At 70.5% G+C, this 18,041-nt stretch overlaps 5 protein-coding genes and 1 non-coding gene across 6 annotated transcripts; 3 read left to right on the top strand and 3 right to left on the bottom strand.

Moving 5' to 3' along the window:
• Positions 1–181: 181 nt before the first annotated feature.
• Positions 182–4,040, top strand: FA09DRAFT_343415 (hypothetical protein; the record flags this gene model as incomplete). The annotated part of the gene is made up of 4 exons (XM_025744598.1): positions 182–352; positions 464–2,221; positions 2,275–3,849; positions 3,903–4,040. 4 exons carry the CDS (start codon positions 182–184, stop codon positions 3,933–3,935), a joined length of 3,537 nt encoding a protein of 1,178 aa, XP_025597810.1. The 3' UTR covers positions 3,936–4,040.
• FA09DRAFT_330222 (hypothetical protein) lies at positions 4,015–6,047 on the bottom strand. Its single transcript, XM_025742518.1, has one exon. It carries the CDS (start codon positions 6,004–6,006, stop codon positions 4,327–4,329), a length of 1,680 nt encoding a protein of 559 aa, XP_025597809.1. The 5' UTR covers positions 6,007–6,047; the 3' UTR covers positions 4,015–4,326.
• Positions 6,048–7,570: 1,523 nt separating this feature from the next.
• On the bottom strand, positions 7,571–8,813 carry FA09DRAFT_330221 (hypothetical protein). The gene has a single exon (XM_025742517.1). It carries the CDS (start codon positions 8,786–8,788, stop codon positions 7,883–7,885), a length of 906 nt encoding a protein of 301 aa, XP_025597808.1. The 5' UTR covers positions 8,789–8,813; the 3' UTR covers positions 7,571–7,882.
• FA09DRAFT_t34 lies at positions 7,602–7,685 on the top strand. The gene has a single exon. It is a non-coding gene; the product is annotated as a tRNA-Gly (tRNA).
• Positions 8,814–8,986: 173 nt separating the features above from the next.
• On the top strand, positions 8,987–9,987 carry FA09DRAFT_330220 (Frataxin). Its single transcript, XM_025742516.1, has 4 exons — positions 8,987–9,199; positions 9,268–9,391; positions 9,496–9,590; positions 9,644–9,987. The coding sequence occupies exons 1-4, from the start codon at positions 9,012–9,014 to the stop codon at positions 9,792–9,794; spliced, it is 558 nt and encodes a 185-aa protein (XP_025597807.1). The 5' UTR covers positions 8,987–9,011; the 3' UTR covers positions 9,795–9,987.
• FA09DRAFT_360859 (hypothetical protein) lies at positions 9,823–17,171 on the bottom strand. The gene is made up of 4 exons (XM_025745282.1): positions 15,525–17,171; positions 12,212–15,453; positions 12,022–12,158; positions 9,823–11,966 (listed from the first exon to the last, which is right to left on the bottom strand). The coding sequence occupies exons 1-4, from the start codon at positions 16,927–16,929 to the stop codon at positions 10,007–10,009; spliced, it is 6,744 nt and encodes a 2,247-aa protein (XP_025597806.1). The 5' UTR covers positions 16,930–17,171; the 3' UTR covers positions 9,823–10,006.
• Positions 17,172–18,041: the final 870 nt, after the last annotated feature.

Below are 18,041 nucleotides of genomic sequence, written 5' to 3'. Positions count from 1 at the left end.
GCGGGAGTGGCGGTCGGGAGGCACGAAACACCGCAGCAGCTTGGCGGCAAGCAGCTCGGGGCCGTGGAGGCGCTGACGTAAGCACGTCCAACACCCGCTCGCGCGACGGGTCCGCCGAGGGTCTCCCTGCTGCGCGGCTGCGCGTCTTCGCTCCTCTTCCCGCACCCTCAACACGCTCCTCATGGCCGCCCAGGCCGTCCTCTTCGGCGCGCCGCCGTCGCCGCACACGCTCTGGGCACAGATGCACGCCGGCGCCGCGGCGCCGTGGCAGCTGGCGGCGCTGCACCTGGCGCGCCTGCTGCCCGCGGCGCTCATCCTGCTCCTCGTGCTCGCCTCGCTGCTGCGCCCCGTCGTGCGCCGCCGCCGCGCGCGCCCGGCGCTGCTCGAGAGCGACGCCGAGGCCGGCGCCGCACAGCTGCCGGCACCCGGCGCGGCCAGCGACGGCGACGGCGCGCTGCCGCAGCCCGTGCCCGTCATCGTGCGCGTGCGCTCGCGCCGCCGCCTGCTCACGCACTTCCTGCTCCTCTCGCTCGCCGCCACGCACCTCGTCGCCGGCGTGCTCATCGTGCTGCGCGCCGTGCTGCCGCCCAAGACCTGGACGCCGGCCCTGCCGCGCTGGGGCGGCGCCGACTCGGCGGCGCTGCTCGGCGTCATCGCCTGGGCCGCCGTTGCGGCGGCGTGCCAGTGGGAGACGCGCGCTCGCGGCGCATACGGGCGCGGCAAGGTGCTCGGTGCACTGGCAATTGGTGTGCTCGGCGATGGTGCACTGCTCGGCCTCTACGCCTCGTCGGCCGGGCCGGCGCGCCCGCCGACGATGGGCCCGTGGACCCTGGCGCAGCTGGCGCTGCCGCTGCTGCGCCTCGCGCTCCTCTACCCGGCTGCGGCGCTGGCGTGCATGGATGCGCAGCGCTTTGTGCGCGCCAGCGATCTGCACGCCAATGCCGCCGCTCGGGCCGCCGAGGAGCAGCAGCCGTCCAGCAGTGCGGGCCGCTCGGCGCCTGCTGCCGCCGAGGGCAGCGCACTGCTCAACGCGACGTCGTCCAACGGCTACGGCGCGACGGGCACCAGCACGGCGTCCGGCTCTGCGACAGCGACGCCCAAGCCGGCACGTACGGCCGCGTCTGAGGCCGCTGCTGCCAATGCCTCGATGGGCCTCAGCGTCTCGGCACAGCCGCCGCCGCCGACGCTGCGTGTCTTCTTCGCACGGCTCAAGCTGCTCTTCCCGTACCTCTGGCCGCGCGCCTCCGTCACGCTGCAGCTACTTGCGCTCGCCTGCGCCGTGCTTCTCGTGCTCGGCCGCTTCGTGAACCTCTACGTGCCGCTCACGCTGGGCCGCGTCGTCGACGACCTCGCCTCGGGCATGCCGCCGTGGTGGCACATTGCGCTGTACGCGGCGCTCAAGGCGCTGCAGGGCTCCGGAGGCCTGCTCGGCGTGCTGCAGGGCTACGCATGGATCCCCGTCGAGCAGTACTCGGACCGCGAGATCAGCATTATGTCGTTCGAGCGCCTGCTGGACCTCAGCATGAGCTTCCACACGAAGCGCAAGACGGGCGAGGTGCTGCGCATCCTCGACCGCGGCGCCGTCATCTCGTCGTTCTTCCAGTACCTGCTCTTCCAGGTCGTGCCGATCTTCGTCGACCTTAGCGTCGCCGTCATCTTCCTGGGCATGCGCTTCGGCCTGCTCGTCGGCATTGTGCTTGGCCTCATCATGGTCGTCTACACGTGGGTCTCGGTCAAGATGACGACGTGGCGCACGGCGCTGCGCCGCCAGGCCAACAATCTCGACAGCATCTCGCGCGCCATCCACACCGACTGCCTGCTCAACTGGGAGGTCATCAAGCACTTCAGCGCCGAGTCGTACGAGGTCGAGCGCTACCGCTCGAGCCTGCTCGCGTACCAGAAGGCGTCCTTCAAGGTCACGGCCAGCCTGTCGCTGCTCAACATGGTGCAGAACCTCATCGTCACCGTCGGCACGCTGCTCGCTTCCCTCATGGTCGCCGCCGCCGTCGTGCGCGGCGACGCGACGTCGAGCGACTTTGTCGTCTTCCTCACGTACCTGGCGCAGGTCGTCGCGCCGCTCAACTGGCTCGGCACGCTGTACCGCGTCATCCAGACGAACCTCATCGACACTGACAAGCTCATGCAGCTGCTGCAGGAGGAGTCAGACGTGCGCGACGTGGACGGTGCCAAGGACCTCGTCGTCACGGAAGGCGTCATTGAGGTGAGTGTGACGATGCGGCGCTCAGCCGGAACCTGCTCACACGTGTCCGCCAGTTCCGCGACGTCGTCTTTGCCTACGGGCCCGGCCAGAACAACGCGCTCAACGGCGTCAGCTTCCGCATCGACCCGCGCTCGTCGTGCGCGCTCGTCGGCGAGAGCGGTGCTGGCAAGAGCTCCATCCTGCGCCTGCTGTACCGCTTCTACGACATCCAGTCTGGCGCGATCCTCATCGACGGCCAGGACATCAGCCAGGTGACGCAGGCCTCGCTGCGCCGCGCCATCGGCGTCGTACCGCAGGAGCCGTCGCTCTTCAACATGGACGTCAAGCACAACATCCTCTACGGCGACGTCAATGCGTCCGACGAGGCGGTCGAAGCCGCAGCACGCGCCGCGCAGATCTGGGACCGCATTCTCAGCTTTCCGGACGGCCTGGCGACGGTCGTAGGCGAGCGTGGCGTGCGTCTCTCGGGCGGTGAGAAGCAGCGCGTGGCCATCGCGCGCACCTTCCTCAAGAACCCGAAGATCCTGCTGCTCGACGAGGCCACATCGGCGCTCGACTCGGCGACCGAGCACGCTCTGCAGACCGCGCTCTCTACGCTCATGAACGGACGCTCTTCTCTGACCATCGCGCACCGTCTCTCCACCATTGTGGCCTCGGACAACATCGTGGTGCTCGACGCCGGCCGCGTCGTTGAGTCGGGCAGCCACGCCGAGCTCGTTCAGCGCAACGGCCTGTATGCGTCGATGTGGCGCGCGCAAATCAACGACGCCAAGGACGCAGAGGCGCTCGCGGAGCAGAAGGAGGCCGAGGCCGAGCCGGAGTCGAGCAAGAGCGCAGACGCGGACGAGCCGCTGGCAGAGGCTCCGGCAGTGGCGCCCAAGGGTTTCCTGGGGATCGTGCCGCCGTCCAACCCTGCCGCTGGCCCGGTGCCAGACTCGCTGTCACCCACGTCGCCTGCGCAAGCGGCTCCAGAAGCCTCGTCATCGAGGCTTCCGACCATCGCTGCATCGCCGGCTGCCTCGGACAACGCGCCCGAGGCAACCGCTGACGATGAGACTGCGGCAGCGCCGAACGAGGCCAAGGAGGCTGCGCCGTACGCCGTGGACGCCGAGGCCAGCAAGCCTGAGGAGACTCCGGTGCTGGCGCCGGACGCTGTTCCGAGTCAGGCGACGCCGGTCAAGTTCCCGAAGCGCGACGAGAGCGTCCCGGCCGCTGAGCCGCCGGCGACCACGTCAAGCTTCTCCACCCGCTCCTCACCGACGAACACGCGCCTCGAGCGCGTCGAGTCGAGCGGCGACACATCGCTTGCAGGTGGCGCAAGCGAGTCGCCCTCGCGGCTGCGCACGCGCATTGCATCGATGCTGCGGCGCAGCTCGTCGATGTCGTCGCCCTCTGCCGACGCGCCAGCCACCGGCAGCGCGTCGTCCTCGCCGCACGCCAGCCGTGCAGGCTCCGAGGCCCAGCAGCCGGGCAGCGCTGCCGCTGCCAACGCACTGTCCGCACGGCGGGAAGCGAGCAGTGCGACGCAGAGTAGCAGCGCCACTGCCAGCGGATCGGCGTCGCCTGCCGCGGCCGCCGGTGCTTCAGCGGCTGCGGAAGGCGCAAACGGCCAGAGCTCCAAGAAAAAGGTCAGTGCCGCGGCGACGTGCCATGCGCCTCGTGAGCTAACCCGTGCGCGCAGAAGAACCGCAGGAAGAAGGCCGGCAAGAAGTGAGCTGACCGGCGATCCACCACCCTCATCTGCTCTTCAAGCGGCCCCTCGAGATGCAGCCTGCACACGCGCATTTACAATATGGAGAGGTTGATTGCATAATGAGCCGCACGGCGTGTGTGTGTGTGATGATCCGGCGAGCGAGATGAGGGAGAGATGGGAAAGCAGAAGACGAAGGACGGAGGGCAAGTGACGTGTGACGAATTGAGGAGGCGGAGCGGAAGGCCGTGTGCGTGTGAGAGAGCCGAGAAGCATACAAATACGCAGACGGGGCCGTGCAGTGACGTGGAGGCAGAGCGCCTCGAGAGACGCAAGAGGGGCCGGGGTGGGTGACATAAGTACAGGAGAAGGGACGTGGTGAGAGGGAGTGTCCGAGTGAGGGTGATCCGGTGCATCAGTCTTCGAACGTCTCGACGAAGCGGCTGCCAGCCACGCCGATGCTGATGGAGCGCTTGAGCGAGAGCGCCGACGTGTCGCCGTCGGCGGGCGCCAGCTGCGAGGCACTGCTGCTCTTGTACGGCGACGGCGACGGCGCGCCGGCCGCGGCCGCCGTGCCGAGCGACGTGGAGCGCGCGAGCGCGTCAGAGCTGCCTGCAGCGCCGGCGGCGCCGGGCGTGGGCGACATGGAGGCGCGCCGACGCCACTCGTCTGCCTGCGACGTGTACGTCCACGCGCCCGGGCTCGTCGCTGCCGGCTCTGCGGCGGCCGGACTGGCGGTGCGCCGCATGCCGTCGAAGGAGAAGTGCGAGGCCGAGGCGGAGCTGCGGCGCGGCGCGGCGTCGGGTGACTTTGCGCGCGAGGCATTCGAGCCGCGGCGGCGCATGGCGTTGGAGAGCTTGCGCGCCAGGCCGCCCTTGTCGCTCTCGCGCGGCGACGCGGGCGACGCAGGCACGGCCAGCATCTCGACGGGCACGGTGGCCGTGGGCGGGTCGTGGCGCTGCAGCGAGGCCACGTACGCGGCGCTGTCGGTGGAGCGCGCGCCGTACTTGTCGGCCAGCTTCGAGTGCGCGCTCGACGACTGCTGCGAGTTGTTGCGCCCGACCGTCGTCGGCGTGATGGGCGAGTCGCCAGCGTCGTCCTCGGACGAGGCCATCGACGTGGATGCCGGCGGCGAGTAGAAGACGGCCGAGTCGGGCAGCGAGTGCGGCGCGCCGGGCTGCGAGAGCGAGCTGGGCTGCGACTGCGACGTGCTGGGCTGCGAGAGCGAGGCGCTCGGCTGCGACGCCAGTGCCGAGAGGTCGGTGCTCTCGCTGTCGCCGACGCTGCCGAGCGACGTCTCGCCAATGACGGAGAGGTCCTTGCGGCGCATGGCGTGGCCGCCTGGTCGCACACCGGTGGCGATGCGCACCCGCGGTGGCACGCTGATGGCCGGTGCAGGTGCCGCCTCTGCCACCTCGGGCGCCTCTTCAGCACCAGCAGTAGCCTCGACGTCTGCGCCGGGCGCGGGCAGGATCTCAAAGCTGGGCGCCGGCTCGTCGGCCAGCGCAATGCGCTCCGTGCCGGGCGTGAAGCTGCGCTGCGGGTGCAGCACGGCGGCCGGCGGCGGCCGTGGACGCGCCTGGCGCCCGCCGGCGGAGCGCTGCGAGGCGCCGAGGGCGCCGCGTGCCAGCAGCAGCTCCTCGACGTAGTCGAAGTGCGCCGCCTTTTCGCTCTCGGTGTCGAGCGGCGCGCCGCCGTGGCGCGTGCTGGCCGTGTGGCTGAGGCTGGCGCTGCGCGCGGGCCCGCCGTGGCCGCTGCGGCTGCTGGCCATGCGGCTGAGGCGCGAGACGACGCTGCCGGCGCGCGAGAGGCGTGCCTGCTCGGCGCGCTCCTTCTCGCGCGCGTCGTCGGCGAGGACGAGGCCGACGTTGCGCAGCACGCTGCGGCGGGATCGTGCACGGCGGCGACGACGCAGCAGCACCCAGGTGAGGAGCAGCAGCGCGGCGAAGAGCAGCACGATGGGGATGAGCAGCAGCAGCCACAGCGCGTTGAAGCTGCCCGCCGACGCCGACGCCGGCGGCGCTGCGGCGGCCAGCTGCGGCGGCGGCAGCTGCTGCTCGGCCACGCCTGCCGGCGGCTGCGCGCTGGGGTCCATCGGTGCGGCGGTGGACGTGGCGCGGGTGGGTGCGAGAGCGGTGCTTGCGGGTGTGGTGTGCGGGAGCGAGGCTGGGCGACGGCAGCGGCAGCCACGGCGAGGGCGAGGCGAGGCGAGGCGCGTCGCAGCGCGCTCACGTCGCCCGCCCGCCCTCTCCTCGCCTGGCGCACCCGCTGCGCGCTGCTCTCTCCCGCGCTCGCCCGCCTGTGCCGCCCGGCCCAGACAAGCGCTGCTCGCCGGGCGGCCGAGGTGCCTGGAAGCGGCCGCCGCTGTGCCGTGCAGCAGCGCGGCGCAATCTTCGGGTGCGGGCAGGCGCCCAGTCTTAGTGTCGCCAGCGTGGCTGCCTCTGCCTCCTGCCTGGGCTGAGACGCCGCGCCGGCGGGGCGCATCTCACTCCAAAGACGCGGCCAGCGCTGAACGCCGCAGCGCAGCCGCCGGCGCATCTCGCCGCCCCGAGCGCCGCTCGCTGCTGCCACGCCCGGCAGCAACCTCGCGCAGCAGCGGGAAAAGTGCGGCTCCGCAAGAGATGGAGCGAGGCAGCAGCGCCGCAGCAACAGCATGCAGCGCTCGGGCACCATAGCCGGGCAGCAGCACAGCAGCGGCGCGCCCGGCCCTTCGCTCTCATCACGCTTGTGCAGCCCCACTTCTGCCCTGCGCCCGTCGATCCCACCATCGGGACAGCCGCTTCGATGGCCCTCTATCGCCACGTCTCTGCCCCTCGGCGTCAGAATAGACGCGCCCGCACGCGACATCGAGCGCCTCTCTTTGCAAAGGCACGCACGTAGCGGCGCGATGGGCTTCGCGCTTGCAAAGCGGCAGGCGGGATGCGGCGCAGCGGAGCACGAATTGCCCTCCACGCCCGCCGCGCAGAGACGCCGCACGCGCGCCGTGCTGCAGGCGGCGCCGCTCCCCTGCCGCGGCGTGCCTTGCTCGCGCACGGCAGCTCTTCTGGTGCCTACCGCCGCACTTGGGGGCCTCGCGCGCCCCCTGGGACGATGCGCTCCGCCGGGACAGCGCGCCGCGCCCATCGCAGCGCCAGCCTGCGCTGCGCACCCATGACGCCCATCCCACAGCGACGTCGGTGCTGCTGACAGGAGCAGGAGCGAGCGATGCTCTGCAGACGAGGATGGCTGCAGCGGCAGCGCATCTTCGCTCGCTTGGCAGGGTGCTGACCTGCCGTTGCTGCACGGCGCGCGGCCGCAGCCTACGCGAGGGCGCGTCGCACGCACCCCAGATCTGCGTGCTGCATCTGCCTCGTCCCATGACGGCGTCGGTGCCGCGGCCCTACACCCTCCTCTTCTCCCCACGTTTACGTTGCCGCGCCCATCGCATCAGCCTGCTTCTTGCTCGATGCATCGGCGGCGCGGAGACGGCGCTCGTCATGGCCGCGTCATGCTCAGAGGCGCGGTGAGCTCGTCGACGATGCAGCACGCAGGCGGCGCCGGCCGCGCACAGCACCTGGCGCTTCGCATGCCCGCCGGCATCCCCGCTGCCGGAGTCGCGAAAGGCCCTCTTCTCGTTGCCATCGCCTGAGGACAGTCACTGGGTTCGAGAAGAGGCTTGTATACGCTAGATTTGGCGACTCGAGTTCACATGCTGCCGTAGTGCAGTGGCCAGCATGCGACCTTCCCATTTTTGTGGATCAGATCGCGACGTGGGTTCGAATCCCGCCGGTAGCATCCTCTTTTTGCCCTTTTGCCGACGACGAGGAGGAGTGCGAGGGCCGGCGAGGCCCGCCGTGGTGCCAGAGGGTCCGTCGCCGGCCTACACAGAGGCCGCGGCCAGGCGCAGCAGCGCGGCGTTGGTGGGAGGCGCGCGGTGGGGCCGCTGCGGAGAGAGAGGCAGGAGACGTGATCATTCGCCGCCGTGACGCACACTACGTCGCTGCCAGCCGCAGCAGCGCGGCGTCGTCGACGAGCTGCAGCGTCCACAGCTCGACCTCCTCCCACTCGTCGCGCGGCCACGCGCTGCCGAGGTGCGCGTCGACGGCGCGGCGCACCTTGCGCGGCGGCAGGCGCTGCAGTGCAAAGCCATGCCGCTCGGCGGTGCGCAGCGCCTCGTCGACGAGGGCCGGGTCGCGGCGCTCGAGCGCCAGCAGCACATGCGGCTCAACACCGTCGCGGCGCGAGGCAAGCACGGCGGCGCGCAGCGTGCGGCAGAGCGGGTGCAGCAGCTGCGGATGGTAGATGGTGTCGGCCGAGACGAGCACGTCCCAGGGCGACGGCACGCCGGCGGCGGCACCGAGCTGCGCAAGCCAGTCGGCAGCACGCATCTCGTCGTCGGCACTGCCAATGCCGCTGCTGTCGCCCGGCGTGTCGGCCCAGTCAAGGGGCGCTGCGACTGCAGTGCTGCCGTTCGCCGCCAGGTTGGGGCGCAGCACGCTGCTCAGCGGCGGCTCGATGTCGGTGGCCAGCACCGCCAGGCCCTGCAGCGCCAGCACCATGGCCAGGAAGCCCGTGCCCGAGCCGAGCTCGAGGGCGCGGAGCGGCGTAGGCGGGTCAAGGGCGGGCGTCGATGCCGATCCATCTGCCGCACTCGTCCCTTCTTCGGCCGTCTTGGCTGCCTTGCCCGCGCGCACCGGGTGCGCCTGCAGCCAGCAGGCGGCAATCTGGGCGCTGAGCCAGAGCGTGGTGCCGGTGGACTGGCCGCGTGCCGAGTCCTGCGCCAGGCGCAGCTGCGCGCCCAGCGACGGCAGCGGGTAGAGCAGGCTGGCCTCGTGCTTGGTGTGCGACGCCGGCCGCGGCCCGGCGGCAGCTGCGGCGGCTGGCGGCGGGCGTGGCATGCGAGTGCGAGTGCGATGCGCTTGCGGCGGTGGAGGAGCAGAAGAAGCACGAGGCACTTGCAGAGGTGCAGAGCACCTGAAGCGGCGGCACAGAGAAGTGCAGCCCGGACGAGCGAAAGCGCGCGCTGCCCGAGTTCCGCGTCTGTCACGCCGTCCACTCCCGCACGGCCTTGCCGCCTGGCCGTCGTTCTCTCCACCACGACGCAACCCTCGCTGCACCACCATGTCTGCCGCACGCCTGCTGCCTCGCCTGGCACGGCCATGCACCCTCGGCCTGCGCGCCCCCGCCGCCCGCGTGGCACTGGCCCGCGCCATGCCGCGCGCCGCCCTCGCACATGCCTCGCTGCCGCGCCGCAGCGAGCAGCTGCGCCTCTACTCGGACCACCACCGCGAGCCGGAGTACGTGGCCTCGTGAGTTGCCGCACAGACCGCTCCGCGCTCTGCTGCCTGCGTCTCATGCCGCGCCTTGCGCCTGCCAGCAAGGTCTCGCCCGAGGAGTACCACGCCGCGGCGGACCGCGCACTCGACGCGCTCACCGACTACCTCGAGCTGCTCACCGAGGAGCACCCGGGCGCCAACATGGAGCGCGAGGCCGAGTACTCGGTGAGTCGCTGCTTCGTGAGTCGGCGGGCACGCTTCTTGGAGCTGTCCTTGCCGCACGGCTTGTCACTTGGCCCACCGACAGCGCTGACGCCACGCGCCCGCAGTCTGGCGTGCTGAACCTGCGGCTAGGCGACGCCGGCACATATGTCATCAACAAGCAGCCGCCGAACCAGCAGATCTGGCTCAGCAGTCCCACCAGGTGCGTCGCTCTGGCCCGAGTTGCTCGCATGCTCGCTCACACCGCACCGCCAGCGGCCCAAAACGCTTCGACTACGACGGCACCCACGGCATCTGGTTCTGGAGCAAGGAGGGCCAGGTGACGACGCTCAAGGAGCTGCTCGACACGGAGCTGAGCGAGGTGTTCGCCACGACTGTCGAGGTGGACCTGGAGGGCGAGGACTGAGGCAATGGAGACACCCGTGGCAGCAGCGCAGCGTGACGGATTGGAGTTGCGCAAGAGGCCGGGCAGGAGACGCCGCAGAGCGGGCAGGTGCAGCAGGCCCGAGGTACAGCAAGGGTAGAGGCTACAGATGTGACGGGAGAGAGCAGCGGCGCGCAAGCCTGCGCGCCCGCGATGGGGATAATGAGAGAGTGCGAGAGACTAGAAGAGATGACTCAGACGGTAGTGAAGAGGTCGCGCTCCGACCAGCCCAGCACGCCGTCCTCGCCGCGCCCGAAGAGCAGCTCGCGGCCGTCGCCGGCGTCGTACGACAGCACGGCGACCTCCTGGCCCGTCGTGAACGTGAGCCAGGGCCAGCCGAGGCGGCCCTTGGGGTCGCGCCGCGGCGAGTCGGAGAGCGCCATCAATGAGGCAATGACGCGCATCTTCTGCCGGCCGTCGGGCTGCGTGCCGGCGGGCGGCGGCGGCGGCGCGCGCTTGGGCGCCTCGGGCGCACGCAGCACCTCGTCGTTCGACTCGACCGACGGCAGCGACGACGGCGCCAGCACCGGCGAGAGGTCGTAGGGCTCGAGCGTGACGCCCGACTCCTCGAGGTCGTTGAGGAAGGGCAGGTCGATCGGGCCGTCGCGGGCGTTGAGCACGAACCACGAGTCGCGCCCAGTCGTCTTGAACGTGAGCGGCAGCGACGGCGGCAGTGCAGCTACGCGGTCCTTCTCGACGGGCGCAGGTGCGGCATCGGAGCGCGATGCAGCGCCGTTCGGCAGCGGCGGGGGCGTCTCCGTCGAGGGCGACGCCTCGCGGCTGAAGTTTCCGCTGAGACTGCGCATCAGGCTTGCGACGCTGCCGCCGGAGCGCCGGCCGGTCGTTGTGGGCAGCAGGAGGCCTGGACCGCTGGCGCTGCTGCGAGACTCGAACGGCGCCTCGCCGATAGCACTGCTGGCCGACGAAGAAGAGACGATCCGCGCGGACGACGACAGGCTCTCGCGTCGCTCCTTGAGCGACGATGGTGCGGCGAACGCGCTCACGCTGCCGGTGCGATGTCCACTCTCGCTCGGTGCTGCACTTGCGGTCGGCGCCGCGCCACGCACGGCAATGCCGAGCGACTCCACCGTCGCGGCGGCCTCCTGATGCGTGCGCCAGAAGGAGCGCACCGCTTGCACGTGCCGGATCGTGAGCTCCTGCGTGTCGGGATCGACGACGACATCGTCTGCAGCACCACTCAGCACCGCGTGGTCGCGCCAGAACTCCAGGCGTGCGCGCCTGACGTGCAGGTGGTGCGTGGCCTGCAGGCGCGCAAAGGCCTGCAGCCCGACATCGAGCAACGTCTGGATGCCGTAGATGAACTGCGGCAGCTCGTCGAGGAGCTGCGCGTGGAGCGCCACGAACGCGTTGGCGCTGTCGATGATGGCACGGTCCGGCGTCTTGCCCGACTTGTTCATGGCCGCGCGGTAGCGCGCATAGTCCATCTCGCGGTCGTTGCGCTTCGCCATGACCGACTTGGGGTTGTCGAACATCTGGCCGAGGCGCTGCGCCATCGGATAGATCGTCGAGCGAATGTCGCTGTCCAGCTGCCGCCACGAGCCGTCCAGAACGGCGCGCAGGACGGCCACGAGCGCGTGCACGCGGTCCTCGGGCGTCTGGTCGTAGTCCTCCTCCAGCGGCAGCGACGTCTCGTCGTCACCGCGCGACAGACGGTACACGGCGGCGAGCTGCTCGAGCACCTTGATCTCTGCATCGTAGCTCAGGCGCGTCCGCGCCGACCAGTCCACGCAGCGGCGGGCGAAGCGATGCACGCTGCGGTGCAGCTCGGTGAACTGAGTGGCGAGGCGCGGATAGTCGTCGTTGACGAGCTCCATCGAGGGTCCCACGAGCGCGCCCTTGACGCGCTCGCTGCGGCGCATCAGGCGCTTCGTGGCGCCATGCTGCACCTTCTGGCTTGCCGTGCGCCCATTGGCCGCCTTGCCCGAGAGCACCTGGTCCACGAGGTCCTGGCGCTTCTTGACCTCGTTGATGTTGTCCGCGACCTGCGTGATCTCGACCAGCGCAGCCTGCAAGTTCTTGAAGTCCGGGTGCTCGGCAGGCGTGTTCGAAAGAATCTGCTGGATCAGGAGCGGGTACTTGAGCACACGCTGCACGGGCTTGATCAGCAGCGAGCCCAGGTCCCATGCGTTCGTCCTGCGCGCAGCGATTGTCAGTCAGAGAAGAGGGCATGGTGAAGACGGCTACTCACTGAGCGCGCGCTGCCTCTGTGCACTCGCGAAGGAAGGCGGCAGCCTTGGGCGAGGCCGTGTTGAGCTCGTTGAGGCGCGTCATCGACATTTCGTGGCGAGAGCAGTAGGCCGTGTACACCTGCTCGATGCGCGGCATCTGTGGAGGGCTGTCAGGCGGGTCGCTATGGCGCGCATCCCGGGCAGACATACCATAGACAGGAAAATACGGCCGATCGTGTCGTCCTGCGGCGCGCTCTCGAGGTCCTCAGCCGTCGGCACGCTGTTCGCGAGCTGGCCCATGTTCTCTTGCAGGGCGCCAGCCATCTCGTCTGCGAATGCAGCACACGCCTCGAGGTGCGCAAAGACCACGCGAATGTCGAGCGGCGTGAGCGGTGCATCCACGTGCAAGGGCGACGGCGACACCACGGACATGGGGCTGAAGAGACCGCCGGCAGCAGTGTTGATGTGCACGAGTGGCTTGCCAGACATGCCCAGTCCCGGCGAAGACTCGGAGCCGGCGTGCAGGGTGAGCGCCGACGCCGACGTGGACGTCGACATGGAGCCGTTGCTGCCGGACGTGGCCATCGGCGGCGTCGCAGGCAGCGGCGGCGGGTGCGAGTCTGAAGTCATCGACGTGTTCGAAGACACTGTGAAGGTCGACGAGCGGTTGCTCGGGTTGCTCGAGTGCAGCGAGGCCGGCGAGGCAAGGCTGTGCGGCGCGGTCGCGGACGCTGCCAGGCTTGATGCTGCGGAAGCGTTGACTGCGCTTGAAGCAGCAGAGCGGCTCGACGGCAACGGCGGCGCGCTCGTGCCGCCCGACACGTTGCGTTGCGGCAGGAAGACTGAGGACGACGAGGCCGACATGGGAGTGGCAAACGCGCCGTTGGGCGACAGCGGGTGGCTGAGCGCAGACAGCGGCGTGTTGAGAGCCGGCGAGAGCATGCCGCAGCGCGCACGCGCACGCGCCAGGTAGATGTCGCGCACGACCGCGAGGTCTGCGGCGTAGCTCTTCTCCGTCTCGACGAGCTCGCGCAGCACGTTGCGGCGATTCAGCGTACGTCTGCCTTCCGGCGTGAGATCCTCGCGCGCGATGATGGGCGACGGCATGGCGGTCGAGCTGTTGAGCGACGCGCGACTCGCAGAGGTGGGGTTGCTCTCGAAGTGCGCAGGCGACCCAAGCGACGTGTCTGGCGTGGGCGCGGCATCTGAAAAGCGCCCGTGTGACGACTGCGACTCGTACGATCGGCGCCGACGCAGCGACGGAAGCGAGCCCTGCGTGTGTAGGGGATTGCTGAGCTGTCGCTGTGAGGAGCCGCTGCGCGGCAAGCCTGGACGCTGAGAGTCGGCACCAGTGTCGACGTCGCTGCGCTCTGCCTCGTCCGCCTCGTGTGGCGAGTCAAAGACACGACGGATCTGCGGCCGCGCGGCTTCAGCCTTGCGTGCAGCGCGCGCGGTCTTGCTCTCCTTCGCCGAATGGCCAGAGAAGGGCCACCGCTTCGCAGTCTTGCGCTTGCCCGGCCCATCTTCGGCACTCGGGCTCTCGGGGCCTGCCTTGCGCAGGCCCATCGAATACTTGTGCGGCGTCGGCGGCTGCTCCGTCGGTGTGTCATGGCCCTGTTCGGACACGAGAACGATGTCGCTGCCGAGCGAGGACGGGCCCAGGCTGAGTGCCTGCGCCTTTGAGGGCACAGGCGGTGCATGCAAGCTCTGGCCTTGCCCGCTGCTGACGCCAGAGCGCGCACTGCTGCCGCGGCGCATGTCGAAGCTCTTCGGCGCAGGGTCCAGGCGGATGCTCTCCGGCGCCGGAGGTAGTGTCGGCGCAGGCGCCGAGCCTGGGCTGATGTCCTCGCCATCCGGTTGGAGCGGCGGCCCGGTGTCGCCTGGAGACATGCCAAAGTTGGCGATCTGCGGGCCGAAGACTTCGATGCTGCTCCGCAGCGGGCTGATCGAGAGCGCGCGCGTCGATCTCGTGATGCACAGCGGCGGAGGCGTGCGCTCGTCCACTGCGCCAGGCACCGCAACTGGCGAGGCGGGCACGGGCACGGGCGGCGAGGCAGGCGTCTGACTGCGTCGGTTGCGCAAAGGATTCTTCGGCGGGAGCGAAGGCAGCGACGGCCGCCTCTGGTCCTCTGCCGGCGAGCCTGTGATTGGCGGAATCGCGCTGGCGTCAGAGAAGCGTTGAGGACCTAGTGGCGGCGTGGCGTAGATCTCTTCCTCGGTCATGGAGATACTGGCGTGACGCGAGGCAGCCTGCATCGAGTTGTACGCCGTCGACATGCTCTCGTGGCTGTCAGGCGAGCCAAGCGTCGGCTCTCGTCGCAGCGCGCTGTCCTGGCTACCGCCCACAGACGCCTCGGGCGACACGAATTCCATCGAGCTATGCTCCTGAACGGTCATCTCGCTCTTTGTCGGCGAAGTGGCCACGCTGGAGCCAGGCCCAGACTCTGAGCGCGCAGGTGAAGGAGGCACGATGGCCGCGCTTGCTGCACCAAAGCGCGCTCGAATAGTAGCCAGTGCTCCGCTGCCCGCTGCTCCGGCTGCACTCGCTTCCGAGATCCCAGAGCGAGCACCTGGGGCGCTCGCGCCGTGGAAGGACGATGTTGCGCGTCCGCTGTCGGCCGTTGCCGGCCGAGTCCCCGGAGAGACGCTCCCAGCCTGCGACGACTCAAAGCGCGCGGCCAGCGCAGCCACGCCCGCCGTCGCCTTGGTCGATGTTGCAGCAGCAGGACTTGCTGGGCCCGCCTCCAGGCGGGCGACGGCCTCTCTGGGCGCGTCGAGGAAGCGCGATGCGCCGCGCGGTGGGTCGGCTGATCGCGAGGTGCTGCCTTCCACAGTCGACAGCGGCGGGCTCAGCTCGCTTCCCAGGGCTGACGGCGACAGCGACGCGCTCGAGCTGGAGCGCGGCGGCAGAAGAGGCTGCAGCGACGGCAGGCCGTGTTCTGGCCGCAGGCTGCTTGTGCGCGGCGTCGGCGACGCGGCCTGCGCGCTTGAGGCTACAGTCGTCCAGCTGCTGACGCTGTCGGGCCGACGCTGCCGCGACGTGCGCCCTGCGCGACCTTGCGCGCCATCGCGATCGTACGAGCTGGAGCGCTCCAGGTCGGCAGGGCGTTGTGTCGTCGCTGCGCTCTCGGCTGCCGCTGGCCGCAGCTGGGCAGGGGCCGAGCTCTCGGCTGTGACTGGCCGCAGCGACAGATTGCCGGACTGCCTCGGGCTTCCACGCGGCTCTGTAGACGCTGGGCGCCGCCGCTCGCCGCCGGACTCGCTCAGCTGCAGAAACGCCGAGCTTCTCGGGCTGTCGATCGGGGCAGGCGAGCCCAACCGCGGTGAGGCAGTGACTGTAGCTTTGGCGCTCCGCGAGGGCCGCTCGGAGTAGTCCGCATCGAGAGTGGAAGAGTCGGCATCGATGTCGAGCTCTGGGCGCGCTGATGTGGACGGCGCATCAACGCTCGCAACTTTACGTAGGAAACATCAGCGTTGCCGTAGCAGGGCGCTGCAAAGTCAAGCGCGCGGCGTCGGTACTCACATTTGCGCGCTGCTGGCGGTTCCTCGCACGCGCCGTGAGCCTCTATGGACGAGTCCGTCTCGCTGACTCCGCGCCTCTGCTCAGCGGAGGCCCAGCGGTCTCGGTACGCCTTGGCTGCGGACGCAGACGTGCTCTGTGCGCCTTCGCTGAGGAATGCGAGCCCGCCCGACTGAGAGCGCGAAGCGCCACCGCCGTGCCCCGTATCTGACGCGGCCGCGCTGCGCCGCGAAGAGGAGCGAGACATGAAGCTCGACGAGATCGACGCCATCGTACCGCCCGAGACGTCGCGTTCGCGCCGCGAGCCGCGCTCCGGCGGCGGACTGAAGCTGTGGTCAGCCTGCGAGCTGGAGATGGAAGCTGTGTCGTCGCCGTAGGTGGAGGACGACAGCGGCGGAGACGTAGGCCCTGAGCTGTTCTTCTTGCGCAGCCCAAAGAGACGCGACCGCAGCGAGGTCTTGGCAGGCATGTGCCGGGCGCCATCCTCCAGCGAGACGCGCGAGCCATTCATCGAGGCCTTCGACAGCGAGCCCTGCGACATGCTCGTCGCCATCGTCTGCGCCGACGAAGACAAGACTGTGCGTTCGCCGACATTCTGCAGTCGCAAGGAATCATTGTCGGCTGTGGCCGAGCGCGGGCTGTCGGCACCGGGCCGTGCCAGCCCGGCTGCCGCGCTCTGGCTCTCCGTCGTGGCGGAGCACATGCGCGGCAGTGGCGGCACGGGCTCCGGCATCGGGTCTACGCCTGACGCAGAGCCCGGATTGGACTGGTAGCGCCGAGCGCGCGCGCCCGAGCCCGGCGAGAGCGTCGGCCGCGAGCCGCTGGCCGAGAGATTGGCGTACGGGTGCGCACTGCGCTGCGAGCCCTTGGGACTGGACGCGGCGCCCAGGCTGCCGTACAGCGGCGAGCCGGGCAGCGAATAGGCGCTGCCGCTGCCGCGCGGCGGCGTGTCGCCGCGCTCGAGGCCGTAGTCGCTGGCGCGCGGCGGCGAGCGTGGCGGCGCCTCGCGCCATGCGGGCACCGTGTCCGCCGACGCCGCGTGGCTGCTCGCCAGGATGCGGCTGCGCGAGCCGGGCCGTGCGCCGCTGGCGGCCGTCGGCGGCGTGCCCGAGCGCAGCGAGTGTGCGACGCTGGAGTTGACGGAGCGCGGACGCCCCGAGCCGCTGCTCTGCGCCGAGGGCCGGCGGTGCTGCGTGCCCTGGTTGGCGTACGGGTGCGTGGAGCTGCCGGCGGCGGTGAGGCCGGCAGACGGGATGGCGAGGCCCGTGGCGCTCGACACGGAGCCCTGCGCCGAGCCGCCGTGCCGCTCGCCGCTCTCGTCGCTGACGGAGCTGGCACTGCGCAGTGTGCGCCCCTGCGGGCTGTCGGCGGTGCGGCGCGCCAGGCCGGCGTCCGCAGAGGCGGACATGGCGCCGCGCGGCTGCGGCAGCGTGCAGCGGCGTGGCCGGCCGGCAGAGCGAGGCGGACGACGGCCGGAGGAGTGCGAGAGGGTGCGGCCTGGCGAGCGGGTGTGCGCGCCCACGAGATGGGCCGCGGCGGCAGGAGCGAGGGGTGCGGGCGCCAGCAGGAGCGGCGGCTCGCGCGCGGCAGCGGCAGAGGGATGCGGCGCGCGCGGCGAGGAGCGAGCAAGACGGGGTGCGGCGGCAACGGTGATGGAGGTGAGACGGTACGGAGCGGCGCAGGCCGGCACCGCCGACGACGAGCACGACGATGCGGTGCGGCCCAGTGGCAGACGCAGTCGGCGTCCAGCTGCAGCGAGCGAGCGCAAGGCGAGGCCTGCTGCGCGCGCTGCTGCTGCCGTGCCGGCGGCCAGCACCAGACGCACGGCAGGGGCAGAGAGCGGCCGGCACGGCGCGCGGCCCACGCACATGCGGCGTGAGTGCGCGCGCGACACACACAGGCGGCGAGCCTCGCCGGCGTCGTCGCGCGCGCAGGAGCGCACGGCGGAGCTTGCACCTCATGCGGCGACGCAGCGAGAGGGGCGCGCCCGAGCGCTGCTGGGCACGGCGGCAGCACCCCAGCAAGCGCACCCCGCGACGCCGACTTAAGACTTGCGGAGTGCAAATCTCCACCCAGCCTTCCGCCGGGGTGCTGCATCTGCTGGAGACGCTGCTGAATGCTCGAGGCGACCAGGTCGCAGCGTCACAGAGGAGAAGCTGGCGCTGGGAGAAGCAGCGGAGAGAGGGCCAGGGACAGGCCAAACACGAGGTCCCAGAGCGGCGCTGCGGCACTGCCCGCATCCCGAGGCGGCTCCCACGCCGCGCGCGCCCGGATGCGGTCGCACGGTACCGCAGTGCCCTTGCCGCTCTATGTCTCCCTCCCGCCGCCTGCGCAGCAAGCAGCTCCCGTCGCCGGCATGGAGGGCTCTCAGCGACAGCACCACATCTGCTTGATGATTCATCTGATTATCTGTCCCGCCCAACAACCCTCTCCGGCTTCTTTGTTCGTCTACACAGAGTCGCGATCGCACCATCCCCACACATCTCTGCCCTTTGCCGTGTCTTTGCTCGGCCCTGCCCA

This window comes from Tilletiopsis washingtonensis (genome assembly GCF_003144115.1).
Source record: "Tilletiopsis washingtonensis strain MCA 4186 unplaced genomic scaffold FA09scaffold_12, whole genome shotgun sequence".
In the NCBI taxonomy this organism is placed as follows: domain Eukaryota; kingdom Fungi; phylum Basidiomycota; class Exobasidiomycetes; order Entylomatales; genus Tilletiopsis; species Tilletiopsis washingtonensis.
This window is presented reverse-complemented; position numbering and strand designations above follow the sequence as displayed.